Source organism: Equus quagga, chromosome 17 (assembly GCF_021613505.1).
Source record: "Equus quagga isolate Etosha38 chromosome 17, UCLA_HA_Equagga_1.0, whole genome shotgun sequence".
Lineage (NCBI taxonomy): Eukaryota > Metazoa > Chordata > Mammalia > Perissodactyla > Equidae > Equus > Equus quagga.
The window spans coordinates 58,744,805-58,766,841 of NC_060283.1; the positions used below are offsets into that span (position 1 = coordinate 58,744,805).

At 35.9% G+C, this 22,037-nt stretch overlaps 1 protein-coding gene across 35 annotated transcripts in view; it reads right to left on the reverse strand.

Annotated features, from left to right (window-relative positions):
* MAP2 (microtubule associated protein 2) overlaps positions 1-22,037 on the reverse strand; it is a 300,372-nt gene that overhangs the window by 47,848 nt on the left and 230,487 nt on the right. For 29 of the 35 annotated variants that reach the window (XM_046643366.1, XM_046643365.1, XM_046643360.1 and 26 more), the window contains 2 exons: positions 5,888-6,001; positions 3,793-3,870 (listed from right to left, as the gene is read on the reverse strand). In XM_046643366.1, coding sequence (XP_046499322.1) covers positions 3,793-3,870; positions 5,888-6,001 — 192 coding nt within the window. The remainder of the gene's footprint in view (positions 1-3,792; positions 3,871-5,887; positions 6,002-22,037) is intronic. The other 6 variants (XM_046643368.1, XM_046643363.1, XM_046643350.1 and 3 more) reach the window with 1 other exon arrangement.

Here is a 22,037-nt window from a genome sequence, read left to right on the forward strand (position 1 = left end):
TGCCCCGGAATGATATGGAGGGAAAACTGCTTTCAGATGAACAGTTATAATGTCACTACATCACTGACGCAGGAAAACTCCACCCTAGGATTCTGCAGCAAGCGTAAGAGGGCAGAAGGAGTCCTGGTTCTGTTTTCAGGCAATTCCACTGTTCTTGCATGGGCTTCCAAATTCTAACAGTTCAGTCTAAATGATAACTACTATGGTTAGGCCAAAAAGAAAAAGATAAGTTTGAAAACATCAGAACTAGGACAGTATTTGTCACTGTACCTGGGTTTCCTTTCTAAGAGTGCCACTTGTTTGGTTTTCCCATCAAATTCACTTTGTTTCCAAGAATAAGCACATATTCTGGGAATTATTACCATTACACCCATTATAATAAATGAATATTCATAAGTGTTAGTAATTAACATCTTAAATTATTTTTAGTAGAAGCTTTCATGCTTCCCTTTTGGGAAAGAACAGCTTTGAAAATGTTTGATAACTAACAAAAAGTAAGCATAGCCTCAAAATCATTGAGTAACTCAACTTAATCCAAGAGCTTTCTGATACTTGCACAAACGGACTGGACTGTGGTAGTTGCTATGCCTTTAGATGAAAGTTGCTTTGAGGGCGTGTTGAGGAGGGTAGAGATCTCCTGGAGGAAAGCCTGCCTGCTTTCTTTCCACCCGAGTTGCCATGAGCAAAACAGTAATGGGATTTTGGCTGGGTCTTTAGAAACCAACTGGTTTGACAAATCAAAGAGTTGGATCCTTTCTTGTGACTTTTTACTAATTTATTTTCTGATAAAATAAAGCTTAAAAAAATAATTTGTTATACATACTTTAAGAGTGGTTTAAAATAAAAGAGAGGGGCTAGTTTGATTGTCTAGACCACGTCTCTTTCATCTATTTAAGGTGAGAATATTACCTAGTCTTTTAAGATTTTATTTTTTCTTTTTCTCCCAAAGTCCCCTGGTACATAGTTGTGTATTTTTAGTTGTGGGTCCTTCTAGTTGTGGCATGTGGGACGCCACCTCAGCATGGCCTGATGAGTGGTGCCATGTCCGCGCCCAGGATTCGAACTGGCGAAACCCCGGGCTGCCAAAGTAGAGTGCGCGAACTTAACCACTTGGCCACGGGGCAGGCCCCTACCTAGTCTTTTAAATTAGTGAGGTACAGTTTGTAAAATACATACTTTTTTTCATATAACAAAAAAACTGGTCATCCTTTTAAAAGCAAATCATTAGGCTCTTGTATAATTTAATGCTTTCTTTTGAAAAAGTAAAAAACAATAATTCAATAAAAATACAAGTTTGGTTTGAAAAATGTTAAGAATAAAATATCTTTGAACTACTTTCAATAGGAAGCAAGTTGACATTTCTCCCAAATATACTGAAACAGCTTGGGGAGAGCAACCCTGAAAAATAAGGGAACGGTTGCTCTGGAAAGTGACACCCAACTTACCAAAATGTGACAGTGATTCTATATTTAACGATATTTTCCTTATGTCCCTGACATCACCCTCGAGGAAGCAGACTGGGCCAGTTACCAGGTGGCGGGAGGACCTCACTGCCCTTTCTGCTCTAGTTCTCATTTAAGAGTAAGACGAGTAAATTACTTGACCTCTGCTGACTGTGGAGTCAACGTCACACCCCTCTCTTGCTTAAGAGGATTCTCTGACTCTTGACAGACTTTAAGTAGAGGCTCAGAAACATTTTCAGTGACCTGAGGGAAGTACAGCTGTCACAGAAGGCTTCCCATTGCGTTCAGAGCGAAATCCAGGCCCCTGGACCCAGAGGGTCACTGTTTACTCTCCAACTGCTTCACTATCTACCTCTTCCCCACTACCCAATAGCCGAGGGACTCCTTCAGTTCCTAGAACACTTCATGCTTTTGCCTCCCTGAGTGCCCTCGCACATCCTTGTCCCTCTGCCCAAAATGTCCCTTTCCTCCACTTTGTTTGGCCAGCACTTCTTCATGCTTCTGGGCTCAGCCCCTTACCTGGGCCCTCCCCATCCAATAGAATAAGATTGCCCTTGTTCTATCTTAAAGATCCTTGTTCTTTTCCTTCCTGATACTAATCCAATTTGAAATTGTTTGTAAGCTTATTTACCGAATTTCTGACCTCTACCAGACTGTGTGCTCCTTACAAGCAGGGAGCATGTCTGTTTTGTTCACTAGTGTATACCCAGATTTTGAAGAATACCAGGGACATCGTAGGTGTTCCAAAAATATGTGCTGAATGATGGATGAGCATAAGGCCAAAAAGAATCTTTCAAATCTATGAATTAAAAGATCAAATCACATTTTTCAGGGAATTAACTAATAATCAGTGGCTGTGATGACACTGATTATATTCACTGATTATAGTTCCCAAATTTTCTTTTATTTCTTAGAATAATTTAGTTTGTTTAACATTATTTCAGGCAGTAAATTAGAAAAAAGGACTCAATTTGAGAAAGAAAACCCTCGCTAAAAAATGTTTAGGTTTATGAATCTGTGACAAAAATAAATTATATTTATTGACAGTTTATAGTTCAACAATTTAGGAAAATGTGTATCTAGGAAATCAAAGAATATTTTAAATAAATTATTTTTTAATTATTTTATTTTAATTATAAACTATAAAAGGACAGTGATTCTTTCATGACATTATTCAATTTTTTCTTTTTATTTTTTTTTTATATTTCCTTTTTCTCCCCAAAGCCCCCCAGTACATAATTGTATATATATTTTTGTTGTGGGTCCTTCTAATTGTGGTACATGGGACACCACCTCAGCCTGGCCTGATGAGTGGTGCCATGTCCGTGCCCAGGATTCGAACTGGTGAAATCCTGGGCTGCCGAAGCAGAGCCCGTGAACTTAACCACTCGGCCACGGGGCCAGCCCCTGTTATTCAATTTTTAACACAGTAAAATGATCTCTAAAAGGGACAACAAAAGGAAAAATAAAGAAAGAAATAAATGAATAAAATGGAACAGTGTTAAAATTCTGATTTTAGTATATGAAAACTAAACTATATTGAAACGACAATTGAGTGGTAGTTCTCTGCCTTCTCCGGTAACTCTCAAACAATACACAAAAGTTAACTGATCTAAGTCAGAGGACCAATAATAGTTTGCTTTTAAATAGTGACTTTCATCTCAGATCCTGAATGCATGTTCTTCAAAGACATCCCTCTGTTTTATCAAGGAGAATTGAAAGCTGACAGGCTTCCACGTGAAGTAAATGCATAAACAGATCCACGGACAATAACAGGTCTCAGCAGGAAAGAAGGCATGGTCTCAGCTCCCGGCTCCCTGCTCTCAACATCAGACTCATTCACTGACTTCTCCATTTATTCATTAATATTTATGGAGAGTTTGCCGCAGGCCAGGCCCCGAGGAAGGCCTTGGAAATACAACAGTGAACAAAACAGAGACAATTCCTGACAATGCTTCCAAAAGGAAATGTTGATTTCATCAATAACCTTTTGTTCAGACACTTATAAGATAGGATTGTATCTTCTCTGTCACAACATTGTTCATTAAACAAACTGGTTCTCTGTAGTTATTCCAGCAATTTAAAGACAAAATTATCTTTTCCTTTATGTAGATTTTTCTTGTTCTATTTACCATATTCCTCTACTCCTGATTTTAAGTAAGGAAATAACTATACACCCATTTGAAGTCTTTGTTTCTTCTTGACTGTTTGAAACAGACAGCTCCCAAGCTGAGCCACATAGTAACTCACAGCAGAGTCCAGCGCTGTGAGTTGGTGTTTATTTACCCTTTATCAGAAGGCACACCTCAAAAAGTCCCATAGGCCTTACCTTCCGCCACAGCGACGGTCTGTTCTGAGGCTGGTGATGGGGGTGGAGAAGGAGGCAGGTTAGCTGTCTCTTCAGCTGCTAAAGAGCAAACAATGGAAAAATGAGACACAAAAATTCATTTTATTAGGCCAGTAGATGTGTATGCAGTCTTATCATCTGTAAAAAGGCCTCTCTACGAAATGTAGAAAAAGATTCAATAGTAAGCTGCACTTGACTCATTTTTAACCTCATTACCTGTTTCACATATTTTTGAAAACCTAAAAAGAAAGAAAAGCATTTAATGTTCTCAAAAACATCATCTTATCTTCTCCATAAAAATGGATTAGAGATGCTTGGGAAAAGTCTATCATTAATCCCATTAATTTGTGTCTGCCTGTCCAGTTAATAAAATATTTTATTCTGGTCCTAATCTACTATATTCAAACACACACAGGCAAGCATTTTAGTTTGGATTTGGCTTGACTGGCTGAAAAAATATTAGAACTCTCTATTGTTGGACTTCTTGATCTGGAAACAAATGCTATCTTGATCATTCACAGCTGGTATTGGTGATGTATTTTTTTAAACATTTTCGCCACTGAGTCCACTATCAAAACCCCTCTTCTGTATGTATTCTCAGAAAAGAAAAATGAAGCTGTCTCAGCCTGACGTAACCTTCAGACAGAAACCCTATACTAGTGGGAGCTGAGCAATCTTCTGGCCTTGGCATGACATGTGAAGGACCAAAGAGAAAGGCTCTAAAACATATGATTCATTTACTGTTAACTCTAAGATTTTCTCTGCAAGATACTTACCTTCTTTATGACCACTCATGTGAAGGTAAGGGATTTCAAAAGGAAATATTTATTAGTCAAGGCCAGTGGTAAATCCATTTTAAAGATTATGTGAATTTCAGTTTCATAAAGCAGTTAGTAGAAGCAGCTTTAGGATGACGGGTGACTTGTTAGATCCTTTACCCTGTGGACTTCTACATGGCACATTTTAAGGTTTCAAATTTAAAAAAGGGAAGGGAGGAGTTTCTTTTATTTCAAAGAATAGAAGGGAACTCCAGACAGAAGGTTAATGTTTTAGATAAGATATTTTTTCCCCCGCTTTATTTTAAGAGAAAAATAATCCTGGTAATTAAAGACCATTTTATTGAAAATAAGGAAAATATTTTTAATTATTATTCTAGGACAGCAGCATTTTTTTATTTCTTAAATTTCAATAGACAGGTGAAAGAGTACTGATCAGAAAATCAAATATTGAGAATACATTAGAGTGAGAGAGAAAAATGGATATGTACTATTTTTAGGCTTTAAAAACCGTACCTTTCTATGGATTAATTTATTTCACAGGTAGTGAAATAAACATATACATTGAACTTAAGAGAGTTTCCTTTCTTGTTTCTCTGCATGTATATACATCTACATCCATCTATCCATCTATCTGTCTATCCATCTATCTATCTATCTATCTATCTATCTGAGAGTAGGGGCAGTAGGCATTTGGCTGAGAATGTTTTCCTTGGCAAGCACCATTACATTACTTGTTTGGCCCTGGATGGCATTTGATTTGTGACCAAGAGAGAGAGCAATGCTATCTCAGTGCTCCAAGGGAAGACTAGAACCTCCTGTGGGATACAAAGTCACTGATGAGTGTAACAAAGCCCTGGCTATAGGTTTTTGTGTAGCCAGCTCAGGGAGACCCAAACAAGACTACAGTATAGACAATCATTCACCAAAACCCATAAAGGGAAACAATCATCTCAATTAAAGTATTAGTACTTTTCCTTACAAGTGGAAGCCAGAGCATCAAAATGCACTTGCTTTACTTTTATAATAACTATCTCCAGTGGTCTGGAAATGAAAAATTGAGGGCAATATAGGGGCAAAGGCTAACTATAAGCTTATCACCCTAAAGACTACCCCAATACCACAATGAGCCTGTTGAGAAAGGTAAAAAGAGGTCCCAGTGCATCCCAGCAGTGGTGTTTGATGAATGTCACAAGTAAGGATGAAGCAAGAGATATAGCCTGTCTTTGAACGTGAAGACGCGATCTGAAGATCGGGGTGCAGCAGACAGAGGCCTTGCCCTGAGGGTCTTCCTCATTTACCTAAAGGCAGGGCTGCAGGTTGATCTTTATGCTGGACTTCCTTCTCTTGTTCACCTTTCAGGACCGCTACAGCCTCAGCCGTTACTACTTGAACTATCCTTGCAGACACCTCCTCTGTAATAAACAGCAACAAAAGAAAATAAAATAATGAGATGTCTAGAAAAAGTGGCAAAGAAGAAAAGTAATGAAACAATGTAGTCGATTAGAATTTCATGTTCTGTCTTCCCCTCCAAAAAAGTACAATAGAATTTATTAAATTGCAGATAAAACACAAATACATATATTGTAACTGAAAAAGGAAAAGAAAATAGAAAAGAAAAGGAAGTGCATTCTGGGAGCTAAGCAAAATGAACACAATGAAAGAAAAGCAATTAATTCATATGGCAGTTTATTTACTTATTTTTGCTGAGGAAGACTGTCACTGAGCTAACATCTGTGCCAATCTTCCTCTTTCTGCCTCAGGAAGACTGTCCCTGAGCTAACATCTGTGCCAGTCTTCCTCTATTTTGCATGTGCATCACCGCCACAGCGTGGCGTCATGAGTGGTGTGTGGGTCTGTGCCTGGGATCCAAACCCACACACTCCGGGCTGCGGAAGCAGAGCGTGTGAACTTAACCACTATGCCACTGTGCTGTCCCCAGTATGGCAGTTTATTTCTAAAAAGCTGTTTACACAAATAGAAATAATTTTCTGTACCTAGTAAAAACAATTCAAAGAGAAGAGAAGATTCATTTTGGATTTAATTCAAAATATGTTTTGTAGTTTTCTTACAACTTGCTGGAAAAGAGTCATTAAAATAAATTTCTGTGTTGATTTGCATAAATATCATGATTTAAAACCTAAAGAAGATGCTTCAAAATGTGAATTTGTGATTAAACAGCATTATCCAGGATGAGTGTGAACAAGACCGACTGAGAAACACCTGGGAAGATCAAGTTTGAATGACAAACATGGGAATGAGATATCAGATGGTCTCGTCCTAAAGAGCTACTACTTTCTAGAAAGCAGATGTTTTAAGGATCATTAAGGCCATATGATATATACCTACCAAGTCAGTGCAATAGGTTCATTTAAAAAAAGAGGAGTTCGTCATTAAAATCATCAGTCTATGAGATGCCAGATAACTAGCTTTTGTACTGAAATGGCATCCACTGCAGCATAAAAATGCTAATTTGATGTAACCTAGGCAGAAAAATATTCAAGGAATGATGTTCCACATAGCAACTAGAAATAAAAGAAGCCTTTTGAGATTAATAATAGATTCTAGATTAGAAATAACTTCTACGGAATTTAACTTTTCATCATCTTTATAGAAAAACATCTAGCATACTCGGAAATAAGCCCACTTACAGCCCTAACAGAAACAAACTGTACTGGACAAGCGGGGTAGGGAGGCGAGATTTGTTCTCGCAAATTTAGTTAAGATTTTAGAATAAATATTGCATTGAAATTTGATATGGTTCGTGATCAGAATTCGCACATTCACAAGCAGGTCGGGGGTCAGCCCGTTTTCACCTGGCTCACTTAGATTCAGCCTCTTGTGGAAAGCTTTCCTCAGCCACCCGGGACGACCGCACAGGGCGTAGGAGGAAGGCTCCGGGGGTGAGCAATCCACTCGGACAGAATTTATCTGAATTTTAAAAGCTGGATTACCTGATTGAATATATTTGCCTTTATATATTTGAATTCCTAATTTTTTAAAGAGCCACTCGACAAATGACCTATGCATCGTCTTAAGGAAAGCACTGTCACCATTCTCATCTAGAGAGAGGAGCAGTCACAGCAGTAGATGCAGTACTTTCAAACTATTATGCTGCTATGTGCCGAACATTCCACTAAGGTGTTTGCCCTCATCATTTCAATAAATTATTTACTATTATTATCTTATTTTGCATATGAGGAAACAGAGGACTAATAGAGTTACACTGGAGAATCTGATACTTATTATAAATATCATACTTAGAATATCAATTTCCAAATAATGAATCAGACAATTATTACTATAAATTTCATACTTAAGACACCACTTTTCATATAATTAGGATATCGTAAAATGCCTTAGATACTAAAACTAAACTAAATGTGATTAAATATTTCTTTTATGTCTGAAGTATACATTTAGGAAGCTGGAGTCCTAATTCAGAGAGCAAGTACTGTTTGTAATATTATCAAGTACTGGAGACATCTACGAGCTGTCTCAACGTGGATTTAATTTTCTGTAGCCCTTTTTGCAGTATTCTTTCCCACTGAAAATGTCACTTTAGGAGCACAGCTCTTCAGGGAATGTTGAGAGGAACCCCGCAGCAGCCTGGCTTCCTGGAAACATGGCCCTTCCTTCTCCTCTACTGCCCTCCCCACTGAGCAGCACAGCAGCCAATATTCTTTATGATGCCGGTGACTGTTAATGTTATTTGTTTCCTTGGAATAACTACCAAGAAGTCTGTTCAAACACTAAAATGGAACAAAAATGCTAACAAAATAATACTTTTATTTGTCAGTCTTATTGAGGAAATTGATCAATTTTGATCAATTATGGATCAATATTATTGAGTCCACACAACAACACATTTTCTGGATGAAAAAACTGGCAAAATAATGGAAAAAGGCAAGTACTGTCCCATTTGCACATCACTTTGATTTATATCAGTGTAGTACAAATATTTGATGTAATAGCAGGTTCTGGTGTCAGAAAACCTGGAATCAAATTCTGCCTTGATCTCTTACTAGCCGCAAGGAAGTGACAACCTCTCCAACCCTCAGATCACCATCCATAAAGGGAATAGAGGTGGTATTCATCTTTTGGTGTGTTGTGACAATTAAATGAAATAATGTGTATATCAAGTGCTTATTTGTCTTGCTGTCTTGTTATCACCTATGATCATTTCTTGATTGATAAAATGTAGTACAAGAGCAAGTACTGATAGTCTACTTAAAATTATTCCTGAAAAAGTTGTAATGTCTGGCTCCAGTAAATTTGTTTCATATATTTATATGCCAAGTACTTTTCATAAAGCAATTTTTTACACAATACCCTTTGCACTCTCAATTGAGTTTAAATTACCAAAGGAATTATTTTAGGTTTTGAGAATTGCCACATGCGTGTGTTAGTTTTCAATGAAATTTAGACATTTAAAAATGAATAGAATGATTTTTAGTACTTCTAGCTACAAAATTGGTTTATGGAAAATTGGGGGTAATGGAGAGGTGCAGCGACCACTGTAGAAATTGGGACATATATATAATCCATGTATCTTCTGGATCATTCTGGCATCTCCCTGTTAACACCTATAGAAAATTTTCTATTTCCCTATGGCACTTAGTACATTTTGCATGGAATTGTGCTGGTACACATGCCTCATCTCCCTTACTCTGTAAAGTTTCCCAAGTGAGGAACTCTCTGTCACAATGCTCAAAGCTTCGCTCCCTGATCTCTACCCAGACTGGACGCCCAACACAATTTTTTAAAAGGGTGAAAAATTAACATGAAAGGTCTTGTTCATGGCATTTACAGAAATTCAGAAATAATCTATGCTTGTTACTATATTTACTAACTTAGAACTGCCTAATTTATATCATTTACTGTATTCTTGTTGAAGTCTTTGATGCATTTTAGAACAGTACCTGTTAAATGGGGTCTCAGATTCTTGTGTAACTATTGATGAATTTTCCAGGGTCTGAGAGTACTTAACATAAATTTGTCTGAATTGGGAAAATAATTGAATAAAAATAAGTATCTATTGGTTTATGTGAACAAATTACAACTGAGCTATATTATATTATTTCAGTCTTTTTGTTTGGGATTGTATTTAGAATAATTCTGACACAATGGAGAATTATTTTATATGTTGTGGGCTAATTAGATGAGAGCAGAGATGAACTTAATATAACAAAGGATGCATTCACACAAGGTGTAGGCCAAATGACACTGTGGCGCACTGTACAAACAGACTCCCCAAATACTCTAAATAGAGACGAGTGAAGGAAAACTGAATCATTGCTTGTCTCCAGTCAGCTGAGAGGTCCAATCTAAATAAAATGCACTGTATCAGCCACTACTACATTTCTTGTGAGCAATAATTTAGTTTTAGCAAAATAATATCATTTATTTTAGATGGTAAGTAGTACAACATTTGAATTTTATTGGTTTTGTTGTTTCAGAGGAAATTAACTTATACATGTGTTTGAGTTTCATAGTTGAAGAAGAGCTTATGAATAAGCTAATTTTATATTTGAATATATTTAAGCAAAACTCATAAGAAAACAATTTAACCCAATCTTGGAAGAATTGATCATGTTTTTCTTTAAAAGAATTCAACAGATTTTAAGAGATGCTATTTTAGAATAATCATACAGGCTGTGTGGGAGCCAAGTTAATGATAGACTAATTTTTTTTTGGAAGAATAATATTGTTAAAATTTTTCAAATAGGAAATAACACATTTTCTAATATTAATTTCACAGTGAATTTAGGAAAACAGTTTAAGATTGTTCTGAGGGTTTCAATTGGTCTAGTCAATTAAAAATCTTCTTCTAAGCCAGGGATGAGCACAGAGATGGCAGCTTTCCCCAAGGAGAGATGGCCTTCTCCCAATGGAGACTTAATCAGCAAATCTGCTGAGTGAGCCTTGCCCTTAGAGCCTGGCTTCTGGGACAAGAGAAAATTCGCTCAGGGTATGGGTAAAGTTAAGGGAAGATTAACAGTAAATGTGCCAAACAAACACAGAAGACAGAGACAGTCATAAAATCAGACCTATAAAAATGAAAACATGAGTGATAATGTGTGTGATTATATATAATTTATTTGTTGATTCTACAAATACAGTATCTATTAAATGCCTCCATTCATCCATCCATCCATCCATTTGTCTACCCATCCATCCAACCATCTATCATATCTTTCTATCTATCTAGGGGATTACTGTCTTTCACAGTGTACATTAGAGGAAGCTGAACCAATTTTAATTCAGAGGAATGTCAGTACTAACTGCAGCATTGCTACTCTCTAGTTATTTCATCCTGGAAATTTACTCAAACTCATTGTGCTTCCATGCTTCACTCACAAAATGAAAATAATAGTACCTGTCTTACAGATTGTTGTGGAGACTCAATTATATAACAGGCCTGGCACATCAGAAACTCAATAAAAAGAAGACATTCAAACAGTTCTTCACCAAGGTGTCTTTATTTTCCCTAGTCATACACTCTTGAGTCTTCTACCTGAGTATTTCTACTTTAAAGAAAGAGCAAGAGTGATGGGCACTAAGAGTCCAGGCCACCTTGGCTATTATTATTATGAGCTTTGGATAACACAGTTAGTCCATGGTCATCTACATTGATACTAGGGGCAGTATTTTTTTTTCTAGACTAAGCTATAGGGAAATAAATACTGTCCTTGTTATGTATTATCTGGCTTCATACCCACTTCCCTGGCTGTGTAGGTCCTGGGCTACCATCTGCTCTAGATTCCTGCCAGTAAGTCCCGATTCAGGACTGTCTTCTAGATAGTGCTCCAAAAGGCATGATAACCCCTATGTACTCCTGAGGATCATTAGCAACATGAAAATTTCTTTTGAGGTAAGAGATTAAACTACATTTTAATTTTCTTTGCTTACTCTTCTATCTCCTTATGCCCTTTTCTGCTTTCTACTCTAATTTTTAACTTTTCTCCCCAAACATTATATGTATAAAATTATAAATAGGACTTAGCTGTTCAGAAGATTAAAGATGAATCTAGATTACACATAAATTGGGAAATTATTATTCATTATACATAATTGAAAGGTAAGACTGATCTTCACAGCAGACAACATGGCAGTTCTTACTATAATCTGAAATTTTGAAAGGCTCAGTTATCTTCCTTTTGAACATCTAAAGTTTTCTGGAAGTGGACATTTTTAGTTTATCTTAAAAACTGTCTTAGTTGAGGAGTGTGTGTGATACGTATTTTATTCTCTCTTTTGTTAGTCAGATTCTCAATGTAATTGACTAACAGCAGGTTTCATATTGCTCTGAGAACCAGAATTTAAATGTTAACATATTATTTTACCAGCAGTGCTATTATGGTAATGAGACAGTTACTAGAAGTAATTCAAAAATATCTCATGATATGCTTCTGAAGTCAAGTCATGCCCAATCAAAAGGAATGACATCCTGGAACTAATTTGATACGTGGATCTGCCTGTGAATCAGTTGGAAGGAAAACATTAAAAGCAACTTCTTTAAAACAAATTCATATCATAACCTCTAAAAAATGTTACTGAGTACAGACTGATATAAAATAAAAGATTTAAAGATACAACTCAGGTAACAGAGCAATAGGTGATAACAGATTATCACTATATAGGTAAATATCTAAAGGTAAAAAGTGAAGTCTATCTTGAAAACTTATTCTGGGCAACAGAGATGGGTTCAGTATTCAGAAAAGAGTACCAAAGCAGTCCTTGGTAGATACCCTGAATTCTGAAAAGAAGTAACATTTAATTTTTTGATATTTGGGAAATAAATTGGTGGAAACATATATGGGAGGTAAATAGGTATAAGAAACTAATTGAGAAATGCTCTAATCCACAGAAACCTACTTGATGATACCCAAAAGTATCAATGTTAAGCTACCTACATTTCACCTAAGTAACGAATAAACCTAATACTGTGATACAAAGTTATTAAACAAGCTGATACACTAGACACTTTTATTTCCTCAATCAATATTATTGACGAAATTGATCAATTTTGATCAATTGTGGATCTTTATTATTAAATCCACACAATAACACATTTTCTGGATGAAAAACCTGACAAAATAATGGATAAAGGCAACTTACTGTCCCATTTGCACATCACTTTGATTTATATCAGTGTAGCACAAACATTTGGTTCTGGTGTGAGAAAACCTGGAATCAAATTCTGCCTTGATCTCTTAGTAGCCACAAGAAAGTGACAACCTCTCCAACCCTCAGATTCCCCATCCATAAAGGGAATAGAGGTGGTATTCATCTTTTGGTGTGTTGTGACAAAGAAATGAAATAATATATATATCAAGTGCTTATTTAAATTACATACCTCTGTTTTAATCAGTTTTACTGTCTTGTTATCATCTAAGTCTATGATCATTATTTGATTGATAAAATGTAAGTAAAGACCCAAAAAATCTTGTACATTGAGATGCTGCTGTCATTTTCCTCAGTGAGTACTTCCTTGTCTGAATGTTGGCTCACTGCTTAACAGACAACCTATCAGGCTCGTGCCACTGATTATTTAAATTAAATGATAAAGTAAATTTTACTTTACTGTTGTGCCATGTGATGCAGCATTTATATAACTGTTGAAGCCCTCTGTTTTTTTCCATGATGCTGATTCATGCTACACCACCGCTATGCTCTTCTGGTCACAGTATTTTATCACATTAAAATTTATAAGAGTCTCAGGCCTGGTTTTTAGCATATATTTTTAGTTTATTTTGTTATATTAATCTCTCAATATTGCTTAGTTGATTTATAACAAAAGCAAGGGAGTTGAAACTTTCTCAGTGCTCTGAAAACTCCAACTTGCTCCTGAGAAATAGATGACATTGTTGGTACACACAGAAGTTTGATTTGAATGTGTACCCTTTAAGTTTTCACCAGGACCAGCTGCAATTACTTGAACATTCATAGGCTCTTGAACATTCATAGGCTCAACAATAAGACCATGAACGAAAAATCCAAGCAAGTTGGCATACGCCTGAGAACATATTTTTGTTGATTTCTATCAAGTTGTTAAGCAAGAAGAGACATTGACAATAAATTCAGCCATATGGAATATAAAAGCCAGTAAACGTTTCTGCTTTTAAGAATAACGGGCATAATAACGCTGCGTTAAAAAAAATGACAAGTAAGCCTACCGTACACTTGTGAAAGAAGGAAAACAAAACAACTTTAGACAGAATGCTCCTGTCAAGAAAAGGTTTTTCTCAGTAGGGTACAGAATGGTTGCCTAGGAAACCAATGCTAATTGCCGCTGCTGATGGAAACTAGTCAACAAGGAAACTACTGTGTAGCTGGAAGCACTCTGCTAAACAAATACCCTGGACAAATTCATAAAAACAGGGAAAGAACAAAAGTTCCTTCCTTCCACTCCTTGCTTAATTTGGAGAGTAAATGGTCTCTGAAACTATTTCCTGTAATCAACTGGCGATGAAGGAAACTAAAAGAGCAGATTGCTGGTTTTCTTTGTTTTTTGTTTCCCTGGCACCTGAGCATTAATTAAAGAGGCCAGAGTTGGCATATCCATCCTTAGTCAGACTCTGACTGATCTCAAATGGTCACCCTGTCCAATATTGCAGATGTAGATCTTTGCCTACCAGCTTTTTCTTCCAAAGATTTCTTCTAAAGATTTACCGATTAAAAGAAGGATAAATTTAACTTATGGGGAAAAATACATTTGTGGTAATGTTAGTTTATGGAGATAACTGCATTTAGGATATGGGATCTCAATTGCACAAAATTCGGTTCTGATGAGTAATTAAATTTAGGAGATTTTATATCACACCCACTATAGATCACAAAACTACGCTTAGTCATTATGGGGGATACAAAGATGAGTAAGATATAGTGTCCCTACATTTAAATTGTGCTTGAAAGTGGGGCAATCTCATTGAAGGACATGTTTTTTATTTTTGAAGATTTTCTTGTAATGGCCACAGATCTTGGCTGAACCATCCAGTCATTCACACGGTCCTCTTCTGAAATGCATTTGCAACCTGAATGGCTTAGGACTGGTAGTACGATTACAGGAGAATTTTCTCTCATTCTTTTTTTCCTATGTCAACTTATGTGCTCAAATCCACGATTTATTTAGACTGACAACTTAACCTACCCAAATGAAGTTTTTAGAGCTTGAACAAAAGTGGCCTAACATTTAAATTTAGTAAAGGGGGAAAGTGAGTAAATTAAGATGGTTATCAGTGGAAGGATACCACAGGTTAAGAATTCTATATTATGGAGTCAAAAGTAATTAGAAAGGCAAGCACAGATCAGAAATAGTACCTACTGGGAAACTTTGTTTCTAATTTTAAGAGTCCAGCTGGAAATGGGAAAAAAACACACTTAAGCAGAAGAAATATAGTAAGCGAATATAGTCTAACTTTATACTTATCATATTCTAGTTAAAGGTTTTTGCTGCTGGTAGTGTTGGGGGTTTCCAATGTAGTAATGTGTGTATATGTATATTATTGCTTGTAGTCCATGTATTAAACATTTACTAATTGTCAGATTGTAATATTTTATTGATTCTAAATTAATTTGAGAAAGAGAAATTCCTTGGGGAATTTATCCCCCTAAAATTTTTAAATTGCTTTAATATCAATAAATTGAATAATCATTAAGGCACTGAGGGAATTGATAATGCTTTTAGAGCTTTGAAATGCTTGGGTTTGCATCTTGCCAAAACCGTTACGATTGTCCTACTCCTTGTAGACTTGTGAGAAATTGGATTATCTTCTGCATTGTCTTGAATACATCACAGTGTCAAAGGAATGTAGCATGAGACATTATTAATAACATTAATGGGAAGATGAAATAGTAAAACTAAGAGAGCTTGAATAAATTCACCCTTAGAAACAGTACCTCTGGGATAAACAAAATGCAAAATGTAGCGATGTGTGTGGAGACAAGCAGGCGTGTGCGTGTGGGTGTGTGAGTGTGTGTATGAGTGTATGTGCCAGCACTCATGCACATAAGGGGCTCTCCATGTTTGCAAAGTTCCGTTTGTGCTTGAGTATCTCAAAGGAGTTGGGCACCAGGAGCAACGCTAGGATTTCATGTGGGGAAATCAATGCTTCTACAGTTGCAAAACCTAGGAATGCCTGAGACATAAGATACGAAGAAAAATGGAAAAATATTCTAGATTCTAAAAAAAGTCTTTGGACTGAACTTTTAAAATATAAGTTCTCCACATACCAGGAATAGTCTTTACTAGTTACCTCTAAACGTAACTATTTCTTCTAGGAGAAACTCTTTGCAAATTACCAGCTTAGCTACCTTTTGTTGCTCCTTCTATCTCATCCCCAGCATAGTAACTTAAGTAAATCTTTGGAGGCCTTGTGACCTTGAAGCATACAGAATTTAGGAACCATGTGATGGGAAAATCCGTTCGTACAATATATCACAGGGCACACTCCATCAGCACACTGAGACCAACAAGACTTCTGCGTAACTATGTTTTACTTAAACCACCAGTGCTACTAAGAATGAATGTACAAATAGCACCATGTGACATCACCCTTATGTGCTTTTTTCTTAGCAATTTTCTCATGAACTATAAATGTTTTAAATAAGTGAATATCCATCTTCTATAACTGCCTATTTTATTTTTGTCACTGTAGCTATATAAAATATTGTCCACAAATATTCTCTTTATACCAACCCTGAAAGGATTCAGCAGACTTTAAGTCACTAATAAGTACGCTTGGTAATTCTTTATAATTTTCAAATTATAACTGAATATACACAACCAGAGAACAATGTTTCAATAATCCTATAGGGAAAGGTACAAGGGAATTAATTACATTATGAAATTCTGAAAACTAAAATGCTTGGCGAAGAAGAAAATGAAAATTGGGAAGAAAGATATAATTTTGAGCCATCTTTCTATTATTTTTTAGTCATTTTTGCTACATAAAAGCACAGCCACAACACAAGATAAGGAGAACATCTTCTTTGGAAAAATCCCAAACAAGTAAAATTGACGATAGCTAAAGACTCCTTTCCAGGACCTCTGAGTGGCAGCATCAAGAGACTGCAAGATCATTTTTTTTAACTAACAAAACAAGTGTCAAGTCCAATGTTATATTTGTACTTTGGTGCTATTATGATAGTAAAAGAAAAAGACTTTAATAGAATTTTTAAATTTTTTCATGCCAAAAATTATTCCAGAATAAAGATGACTTCTTTAGTGTTCTGGATTCATTAATGCATCCCAAAGAAAATATTATTAAATGAATTTCTCTCCAATCAGGAAATAAAAAAGGTTCATTACATAAGACGAACAAGAATGAGTAACTTCAAAATTATCTTCAGAAATTTGCAAATTAACCTAAAAATCCTACTTTAGAAAATACCCCTTAGAGATCTGTTGAAATACAATTTTACATTGATGATTTTGTTTCAATGTTGTTTACTTATTTCAACCTGTATCTCTTCTCTGTGTACTGGGTCTCATGGTTACCAACCACACCTCTAGAAATATGTGAATATTGTGGGTGCTATCTACATCATACCTAAAACTGCCAAGTATTAAGTATTCACTAAAGTATTCACTCTCTATTTGAAGACACTGAAGCTTCATATCAGAAGGCAAATGATAGTGAGAAAACATAAAACTATAACTCATTATGGCAATAGCTCTAGTTGCTCTATTGTAGGAGCCAAGCAGAAAGAGAAGGGGAGATCCGTTCTGATGGAGCGGCAGAGTTGAGAAAAATGTAAAAACAGGATGCTATCTAGGCAGGTGCATTGATATCAGGGAGCAAAGCAATTTGGCTTTGCAATGGAGTTGACAGTGGGATCCTGGGCATATGAGGTATTTGCAGGTGACTGTTGACAACCTGAAGAAAATGAAGAAATGGCATTTAAGAAGCAAATGGAAAGGTACTCAAGGCAAGTTCTATTTACTTCGTGGTTTTCCTTAGGGCAGGCCTCAGATAGGCAGACGATACTGGGACCATATTGTACTATGTCTATAAATACAGAGCTGCATTTGGTATGAAAAACACAATTCTATGGGAGAGATATAAGGAGCCTGATGATATGGAAAATCATATAAAATCAAATAAAAAGGCCCTGAAATTTTCTTAGTAAAATAATGGCAATGAGAATTCAATTTACTCTGAAAAGTTACATTATTTTCTTCCTGATATATAGGAAAATTCCTAACAGACTTGAAGCTTTTTTTTTCCAAAGTGAAATTGCAATTTCAATATTTTATATATGGAACCCCTGATCATGAAGAGGTTGACCAATTCTTGGTTCTACAAATATGCCTCAAAATAGCTTGTTTTATCTGATTTGTTTTCATTCCTCTTGCTAATTTATCAATCCCTCCTTCCCAACTTTTACAGAGATCCTCCACCCCTCAAAAATGTTTCATATGGGTTTATAGTTTGGGTCTGTTTTCCTAAAGAGAAGTTTGCTATGAAAGTAAAAACGCTCATGAAACCAAGGAACTTTGTGATTTCTGGCCTTTTTTTCCTGGATAATTCTGAAATGCAACATGGAACACAGAGGCAAGAATGACTCCATCTGGCAGTAACAAGAAGGTGACCAAAAGCTATAGGAAGAGAAGTATGGTTTTAACGTGGCCATGTTAGTTAAAGTATCATATTTAAAATTTTACAGAACAAAATAAAAGAACCACCTGGACATTTTAATCACATAGATTTTCTAAAATACCTCCTAAAAAGCATATTTGGAAATTTTCACTTTTCTACAGACCTGGTGAGGAAAAACACTTTATATTTATAAAGTTTTTTCATATCAGTTGCATCAGAGAATGGAAGGGAGAGTTGAAACTCACCACGGTTTGGGGTACAGTATTTCTACTTCTGACTCTAGTATTTCTAATTAGAAGTGAAGAAATACTCATCATTTTTAAAATTTACTTTAAAAAGTTAAACATAATTTGGGATGTTTTTATTCTTTCACACTAAAAAAATTAAATTTAGCCTTAGCTGGTGATTCCAATCTTAAGACATTAAATTATGAGAAAGGGTAGCATCAATTCACTCAAACAATGAAATTCAACTAGAAAGGAAACCTGTGTCACCAAAACAACCGAGTTCTTGAGCAGTGTTTCCAATGTCGCATTCAGATCATATGTGCAAGCTCAATGCGGTCCACAGAACATTTCAAGCACTATATTTTTCATAGGCTAGATGGATGGCAGATATTTCCATGAGGGCAAGGGACCATTGTTATTCCAATTAAATGAACTTCCCCTCGTAAAATGTGACTTTTGAAAGTGGCATCTGTACTTGCTTCATACTCAGTTCTTTGTTTCTCTTCTTACTGCAATTAAGACTCAAAAGAATTGGGTGAGAGCTGGCCTGAAGGAAAAACTTACATGCTTTGTCACCTAGGCCAAATTAACACAATTTTTTTGAGAAAAAGCAGTTTTCCCTATGTCGGTATCTGCATTCTGGTAAAGCCCTGAGGAAAGCAGGTTTATCGCAATCTTTTCAACGCTTTAGTCACACATCTCTTTTTTAAGCTGATGAGAAAAGCAACAAATAGCCAGTTTTTCAAGAAACAGAAAAATGTACACGAGCTTTAAGATAAAGGATAGCAAAAAGTAGCAAGGAGAAAAAGTATCTAGCAAATTGATTTTTAAATTGCTTATAAAAGTAATAGTAGATTATTAATATTAATATTATTATTACTTTCTTCCTTGGAGAAGACGAAAGCCCTTCAAATACCAAAATACTTAATGATTAGAATTAGAAAATGTAAATAGAAGCATCTTTCATTTAATACGTCAGAAAAAGAAAATTATGAATTACAAGAAGCTTTGATCATTTTTATAAAATAGTGAAACTAGAGAAGTATATCTAATTGAAATCAAAACATTTTTCTGAAAGTTAATGAATAAATATTCCTATTATTCAACAGGAAAATGCTGTTTAATACCTAAGAACTTATCATTTGCAAAATATTTTATAGACTCAAAGATGAAATAGAGAAAAAATGGCATTAGTGATATTTTATTCAGATTGACCTTCAAAAATAAGATACATGACATCTTTCTGAGACAATACTGGTGTATTCCTTTAAAGAAGTATAATTAAGTGTATAACTCAGAACATCCACTTGCTTTAAGATTCAGACTGTCCGTTTGTCAAATACGAAATTTATGTGAGCTCCTGACCTAGAACGGTGAGGCAATTCTTACCTTACAGACAGAGGATCAACAAGGGCATGCATTTTAGAGTTCTGTTTGCAACATATTTCAGTGGCCTTTTCAATTGAGGCAAACTATTACGTTGGGCTCAATTTTGCAGGAATGACCATGAAAAGTTGTTCAATATCCGTGTGTTTCCTAGCTGTTAGATTATAGATGTCTCTGAGAAATGTCATTTATCCTGACTTTTCATTTTCTTCCCAGTCCAGTAATTTTCATCATCAAGACAATATTTCTAGTCAGCTATCCTACTGCGATCATAAGTTGAAGATATATTTTTTCCACTCCAAAGCTTCATTTCCATTTTCAGACCACATCAAGTCTTGCACTATATCCTTTCACCATACTATTTCAGAGATCCTACCTAATTCCTCTCTCTTCTGGCCAAGAGTCCCGTCGTCTTCACTTTGAATCTAGCCTCCTCTCATACGGCCTTGGTTTACTAATTCATGTCCAGTCTTCTCGTTTAACACAATCTTTCCCACAAATGTATTGCTCATACTGTGGTATAATTTTTGTAGCCCCATTTTGTTTATGTGATTTCCATTCTCAGAACCGAACATGGATACTAACTCTCTCTCTTCTTTATATTAACTCAAAAAATATTGATTAGTACCTACTATAGAAAATAAGCATGGCATTACATACCACAAGGAAAATGAAGATGAATGAAGCACAGCTTCCACCTTAAAACACTGACAATCTAGTGATGGGGATTAAAACACATGACAAGGAACATCAGTAAAATATTCAATGTGATCACTGCTATTAGCAAGACAAAAAACACGGGATATGGGGGCATTCAGAAGAGTAAGAGATTCATTCGAGAGAATGAAATCCACATCAGCTCTGGCTTTTTGTTCATGGACTTCTGATAATCTCTCCTATAGGTTAGTGCCCTTTCAAAATGTTTTTCCATCACTTGTTTCCTGAAGTCACAACAGATTGATTGGGGGTAAATGTCAACTTGTTTTGCGAAAGAGAAAATTTTTAGCTCAATCAGAGGACTGGCCATTCACGCCACAGTCGCTTATGCGAGAATCAGAGGTGCTCATATCCTAGCACTTCCTTGACGTGTATCTCCAAATGGAAAATCTGGACTGAAAATATTGAGTCTGATTTTCAGGCTGCTGAAGCTGACTCATCTCTCTTAAAGATTATTTTTCTCTGAATCTTGATCCCTCCTTTATTATTTATTTTTCCTAATGTCTTAAGTTTAGAGCATTGCTGAAAGCAATTGTAAAAGCAGACATTTCACTCTCATTTCTGTGTCCTAATAACCATCTAGCATTTGCATGTTTGTTAAAAGATGCAATGAGAGTCTAGGACGTGCACTTTTCTCTTTCTTTGCTCCTCAGCTTGGCTGGGTTCTGAATTATATTTTCTATGAGAGTTGCTGAATGGTGACTCATTCTGTGAGACGAGCCACACAGCGAGCAGGCAGCAAGCGGTTCAGTGTCCTTTTCCCCTCAGGCATCATGATGCCAAGTCAGATCATGCTGAAGCTACCAGGTCTGCAATGCAGCACCAGTTGTTCTGTTCATCTGCTCCTGACATGAATATCCAGACTCCCCTGACAGTCAAAGCATGAGCTTTATGTAATGTGTTAAGGAGCAGTGGAGCGTGAGGAATGAACGGAAGAGAAAAAGGCTTGATACACTGAAGCAGACTCGGTTCATCTCAGTAACTCAGGGAGGAAAGAGACAGGAGGGAGAACGCTAGGTCCTCCCCAGTCTACTAATCTCTCAGTAGCAATAACATCAAACCCAAAGCCACCCCTCAAGGTGGAATTTGGTACATAGCGGCAGATATTTTTCTCAGGTATATACAAGCAATGTAATCAATTTAACTATGTCATATTTTTAGAAAAAATATTGTTTGATGAATATGTTCTCAAGATATTAGAGTAATTCATTTGGTCAAAATTACTAGTAAACTTTCTTTTTTTTTTTTCCTTTTTTGTGAGGAAAGAATTCTTAGAAATATAACAAGACTGATAAAGGACGTGCATAATCCTAATGAAAGGACAGGCTTCCAAAAATGAACCAGGAAGACTTTCTTCCTTGATTATTTTTGTCTGCTCACTAAGCAGATTTTATGAAAAAAGATTTTATGAAATGTTCGGAATTCTTTTCTAACTGGAGATTTTAAAAACCTCAGGATTGCTGGGAAGATGGCAGCATAGGAGAACTCTGACCTCACCTCCTCTCGTAGACACAACA